Genomic DNA, 6413 nt, shown 5'->3' on the forward strand with positions numbered 1-6413 from the left:
ATTTATGTTTATTTGAGTAATTAGTTCATTTATCTATTTTAATAAGTATCGAAAGTTTGAATTATGTCTTAGGTATGTAATAACCCATTAATTAACGATAAATTCTTAGTCTTTAGCTCGTCGAATTAGAAAATATCGTAAGAAAGAGAAGCCGAGCCTCATACATGATAAGGGGGAGGCAATAACCTCCCCCAACTATCAAGTTTTCCTTATAAGTTATGCATAAATTTTAGTTTATCCCCTCTTAAATTTTGTATTTTTTTTTTTTGTTAATGGTAAAAAATTTTTAGCCCTTTCCTAAAAGTTAATCTAGTCCCCTGGTAAGAAATCGAAAAGAAAAAAAATGCTATGTAAATACCTAATAAGAAAGTCATACTAACTAGTATCTATATCACATCATTCTTTTCTTTGGAGCATACAATGTGCCATTTATTTTACCGCATCTATTCAAGCTACACAGAAAACTATTGATATTTGTTTCCATACTCACAAGTCCTAATCCCACAGGCACATGCAAGAGTCTTGACTCTTGATGAGAACTATTTGGTGATTATGATTGTAAAAGAAATGAACATGAGTGACTTGATGGATGTTAGAGAACTCTCTAATGATATATTGATATGTTTGGCCAGAGGATCCCCCATTTATGGCTTAAGTGGGAGAGAGCACAAAGATATTAGTAACTCTTTTTGTCAAGGATTGCTTTTTTTTTTATTAAACTATCATTTCTATCCACACAAGTTTTAAACGCTGACAAATTTATCCATAAAAAAAAAAAACTAACATTTCTATTCACAAAAGATGATTCAGTATGCTAAAATTATTCAAACACTAAAAAATCACCTAATAACTTCGAATTATCATTTTTCTAACCCTAATTTCAACACCCCTCCTTTAAATCTCAATCCTCCCTTTATTTTTTTCATGGATTTCACCACCTTCACCAACACCACCATGGCCACCAACCGTAAGCCTCACCTTCGGAGACAAAGGAAACTTTGATGGCGCACCGCCTGCCGCTAGGGACTGGATCCCGTCCTCCACGCCTTCCCGTGTAACCTCCTGGTAAAAAGCAAGCATCCCATGTGCACCACCCAAAGAAATCACCTTTGTGTCGTCATCGCTGTTCTCGATGCAAAGCTCGAGCTTGTCGCGGATGTTGCATTGAAGGCATGCTCTGAAGCCTCCTTCAATGAGAGGGAGGAAGACAGTGTAGAGAATCTAGTTACTCTCGTCGCTGTTGTTAGATTCGAGGTGAGAACCGTCCTTGGTCTTAACGAGAAGGCACTGAGTTTCCAATGTAATGTCTCTTCCTTTGTCATCCTCTGAGCCATCAACTATAGCTTGAAGCGGAAGGAGGAAGGCGAGGTTTACAATTGGTGATGGTAATGGTTGAAAGAGCCTAACAACAGAAACAACACAAATATCCAATACAAGAACAATATGGAAGCACTCAACACAATATAGCAGCAACTATGAACAAGCAAATATAGCAAGTAAAGCAATAACAAGAACACACCGAGATTTTGACGTGGAAAACCCCCTCAATGTGAGAGGTAAAAACCACGGGTCGTCCAGATCAATTAAATAGCTCCATTATAATCAAACGAGGTACAAGAGAGTCTCAAACAAAGCACAAAAACGTGCATATAACCAGCCAAAACATCAAAGCACCAAAGCTCATAAATGAGAAGCAAGAAGATGAAAAATACCCAAAAACAGAGCTGTTGTTCGAAGCCTATTTCTTCCTCTGTATACCTCCAATTAAAAACTCCACCGCCCAGAATGAAGAACAAGATGAGATGAATACGCAGTTCAAATTTCAAACCGATCCAACGATGAACGAATGAGAAACTACCATTTGAAATTTACTGCTTTGCATAAAAACGGGAATTTTGTTTTCCCTCTTCTCTCTCACTTTGTGGCTACACTCTCTACCTCTCTCAATGACCTCCAAAATCTGATTAGGGTTGTGACACATTAGATGCAAAGAAACACCCTCAAAATGTTGGGTTTGGACCTCACAAAGGAGAGAAAAAACCCAACAATGGTGTTGGTGAAGGAGGTGGTAAAATCTATGAGAAGAGGGTTGAGATATGAGGGAGAGGTGTTGAGATTAGAGTTAGAAAAATGGTCATTTGGAATTTTTAGGTAATTTTTCATTGTTTGAATAATTTTGTTGTTGGTAATTTTTCATTGTTTGAATAATTTTGTTGTTGGTAAAAATGATCGTTTCTATTTTTTATGGATAGATTTGTCAACGTTTGAAACATTTGTGGGTAAAAATGGTAATTTACTTTTTTTTCTTTTTTTTTTTACATGAAATTCTAGGTAATGATACATCTACATTAATTTGAGATGGAAATGAAAATGAAGCAGCAAGTAGCATATCCGAAAACACAGACAAATCAGCACATAAACTAAGGGAGATTACGGGGAAAAAAAATTAGCTAAATCAATCAATCAATAAATAAGAAAGAAAGGAACAAAGAAGAGAATATAGAAAGAAACTTTTCCCTTGATGCACAAAAGTGACATCAATCATCCTACCAAAGTCAAAGCATGCTTCTAGGCTCCTTAAACGTTTGCAGAGACACTTAGTGCTTATATATTGCTCACCAAATTGTTCTTCACATTGGCAGCAAGAATTTAACTTGCATCCTTGTGGAATACGAGGTCATTTGTTATCAATTGCATCTATCATCTTTGGCAAAAGATAGAAATTACTAATTAGAAACAGTCAGAACAAGCATATACACATCAAGATCCTAATCATCGGGATGCAGACGAGATTACAGGATACAAGAACTAAACTGATGGATTAAGTCTCTAACACAACCTAGTAGTCATGGTTATCTTGAACAGCTAAGCTACCACTAAAGAAATTCTTGTACAGAACAAGAATTACCAGCTAAAAAGACTACTACAAAGCTTCAGATTGTTTTGAGATATAAACTTGAGACTTCACCAATGTTTGTCCGATTTTAATGCCAGGCATGATCATGAACTGAACACTGTAGGTTCCTTGTTCTGCAATCTCTCTTTCCACATTGACAGATTCCATGTACAAACTTGAGAACATGCTTCCATTGTCTGCATAAAACATGGTTGCATTGGGGTCTATTGATGCTGCAGAACCTAGCAAAACCCAAACCCATTTAGCCATTTTCGTGAATAATTGATAGAACTCTGTTCTCGGGTGCTTGCCGTTTGATACCAAACTCCGGTGATCCAAATTTCCAAAGAAAGACTCTTCCATTGTGCGATGAACAACCAGAAGATACTTTGTTCTGCAAAATTTAGAGAAATCTGAGTCTGGATTCTCCATCAGTGCATCAATTGGATCATCAAACTTCACAACATCACCAACATCATAAGATCTTAAGGACACCCCATGAAACATTCTGCGAGCAATGTAGGCCTCAAAAGCATACTTCTTGTCTCCCCTTTTGACATAAACAGCATCATTCTCAATCCATTTTGCTGCAGCATCCAAGTCCCAACCTGAAGCCTTCATCAAGCTAATCAACGGTTTTGCAAAATCATGAATGGACATTGAAGAAGCCTCGAAGACCTCATGGAACTTAGCAACACTTGAAACACTTGCATTCTTCATCTTATTTATCCTCTTGATCTTCTCTGTCAGATTCTTATTCACCATCTCCAAATCATGAAGCTCTTGTCGCAACCGAAGAATCTTAGAGTCTTTAACATTGTTCTTACCCTTAAGCTTCCCCAACAATGCTTCCTTGGCCTTAATTTCAGATCGTAAGCGATCAAATCTCCCGGCATTTAACATTGCAATCCTGCATTGCTTCTCCTTATATTCAACCTTGAACTTGCAAAGCTTCTCAAGCTCAGCACTTACTCTTTTATCAGCAGAAACAACCTTGTGAGGGTCATAAGGTATATGAGCTTGTTGGAGCTCAAGATAAGCCAATTTGATAGCCGAAACAACATCGAAGATCTTCATGATCTCCAAACCAGCACAAAAACCCTCACCTTTAGGCACCTCAAATTCAATGGGATGTGGATGGATTTTCTGTCCATGGCTCCTATTATCATCACTTGCAACACTACTAGTGTTTCCACTCACTGAGGCATTATCACAAACAGGTTTGTGCAAGTGATGGAGATTGGGGAGTTCAGATGAGAACACCCCAATGGATTTCAATGTGCACACTTTTGCCAACTTGCTAACAATTTCTGATATGTTTGGGTTTGGTTTTATGAGTTTGGTGTTTGAACATTCCATCCCAAAAATATCAAAAACTTTCTAAACTCATAAAAAGACCAATCAATCCCTAACAAAGTTCTAGCTTTGCTTCAAAATACAACTAAAACCAACCATCCACAAAATCTTCACACAAAGAAGCAAATTCAAAGACATTAGATTATTAGAAAACAACAAAAGAAGCAAGATTTTCACTACTTAAAGCACTATCTAACATTTACCAATAAAGGGGTGTCTTTAGATTCAAAGTAGTGAATATTAAACATGATAATGAAACATAATAACAAAAAAAGGACACATTTTGAGGATGAACAAAGCATGAGTGTGTTCAAGTTGGAGGATGCAAGAGAGAAAATCTTACCAGAAGAAAGTTGAAGGGAAAAGGGTGAATGGAAATGTTGGTGTTGGAAAGAGAGAAGGGTAGAAACATTTAGTTGAGGTTCTGACATGCTGAAAAAGCTTGAAAGTAGTGAAGGCGCGTGTGAGAGTGTGTCCTTGTGCTCTTTTCTGCAAACACTGTCAAATGCGACAAAATTCATCGACTCTTGTTATTATTACTTTTCTTTTCTTTGCTCTTTGGAACCAAGTGCATGCACAACCGCGGGAATCTTTTGCTTCGAAATATGCTATTTTCTTCACTTAAAATAATTGGGTTAACTTTTTATCTTACATTTTTTATTAAGGAAAATTGATTTAATTAAATAATTTTAATTGTTTATTTGTATATTTTACCTCAATTATTTTTGGGAAGTAGGGTGCCTGATGGTGAAAGATTGGAGATCCGAAACTAGGTAGAGTTAGTGTTGTAATTCAAATTTTAAAATTAAAAAATTTTAAATAATTTTTCAATGTTTAAATAATATTATCTATCAAATTTTATTTTTTTATGGATATAACGTTAAATTTATTTATCAATGATTTTTTTTAACATTTTAAATATTTATTGGTACAAATATTAGTTTATTTGAAGAGAAAAAAAAAACGAAAATAATACTTAAGATTTTACAAAATCAGCCATTATGTTTATTAGGGGTGGAGCTACACATATGGAAAGGAGGCAATGGCCCCAAATTTTTAATTTTTGTTAAAGAAAAAAGAATAATAGATATAGTCCCTCTTTTTTTTTATTTCCTAGCCTCTCTCTTTTTTTTTTTTTGGTACACTTTTTCTGTCCTCCTTTCATTCATAAAAAAAATCAGTCTATTTTTATATATCATTAACAGAGTATAATAATTTTAGGCTTAGTCTAATAGTTTGCTTTATTTAAAAAATAAAATATAATTTTTTTTCTCTCAATATCTTCATTCACTCAAATTTCTCACTTTTATTTTGCAGCAGATAATAATTTTAGTAAATTATTAAAATCACCTCCCCTAAATAATTAATCTAGCTCCGCCCCTAATGTTTATCCAAATTATTTTATATATTTTTTAATAAAGTAAGTATTGTTAAAATTATTATGTGTTTTTGCACAATTAAACTTTAACAAAATTGCAAAAACAAAAAAATTAAAGACCTATACTTTTATATTTTTGTTTGTATTTTGATTATAAATATAATTTTAGTTTGATTATATTGTTTATAAAGTTTGATAATAGATATGATATAAAACTACTCTATATTTTTACATAGGCGATTGATTTTTTGCATTCGTGTAATATGGTTGAAGATTTTTGAACTTCTTTGTTTAAGAGTTTAAAATAAATACAGAATAGAGGTTTGGAGAGTTTATTATATATTTTTACAATTTTATTTTTTATTAAAATGTTAAGAATTATAATGTTAAATGATAATATGGTCATTTATTATGAATAAAATGTCAAATTAAATTAAACCTAATAATACAATTTGAAAGAACTTGAAAACGAGGAATTTAAAAGGTTTTGGAAGCTAGAGTATTTTTAAAATTAAATTATTGTATGTACTAGACAAAATTCTAACATTGAATACTTGGTTTTTGTTGTGATAAGAATGAGACGTGGATGTCCATTTCCATGTAAAACTTATTTTCTCAAGAAGGAATAATATTAAATGAACGTTGAAATTATATCCTCCCATTCATGTATAAATAGAGGCCTTTGTTTCTAAGAAAAATATAATCAACAATAACAACGTTCTCTCTCTTATATTCTCTCTCCTTACAAGTATTTTAAGCACTCCTCTCTCTTACTTTTTATAT

General features: G+C 33.6%; 1 protein-coding gene across 1 annotated transcript; it reads right to left on the bottom strand.

Moving 5' to 3' along the window:
* Positions 1 to 2705: 2705 nt before the first annotated feature.
* Positions 2706 to 4758, bottom strand: LOC112719896 (protein GRAVITROPIC IN THE LIGHT 1). The gene is made up of 2 exons (XM_025770630.3): positions 4596 to 4758; positions 2706 to 4360 (listed from the first exon to the last, which is right to left on the bottom strand). The coding sequence occupies exon 2, from the start codon at positions 4253 to 4255 to the stop codon at positions 2924 to 2926; it is 1332 nt and encodes a 443-aa protein (XP_025626415.1). The 5' UTR covers positions 4256 to 4360; positions 4596 to 4758; the 3' UTR covers positions 2706 to 2923.
* Positions 4759 to 6413: the final 1655 nt, after the last annotated feature.

This window comes from Arachis hypogaea, chromosome 11, assembly GCF_003086295.3.
Source record: "Arachis hypogaea cultivar Tifrunner chromosome 11, arahy.Tifrunner.gnm2.J5K5, whole genome shotgun sequence".
Taxonomy (NCBI): Eukaryota; Viridiplantae; Streptophyta; class Magnoliopsida; order Fabales; family Fabaceae; genus Arachis; species Arachis hypogaea.

What these genes read in the sequence shown, in the direction of transcription:
- LOC112719896 (XM_025770630.3), bottom strand. Translation starts at nt 4,255, where the DNA reads ATGGAATGTTCAAACACCAAACTCATAAAACCAAACCCAAACATATCA.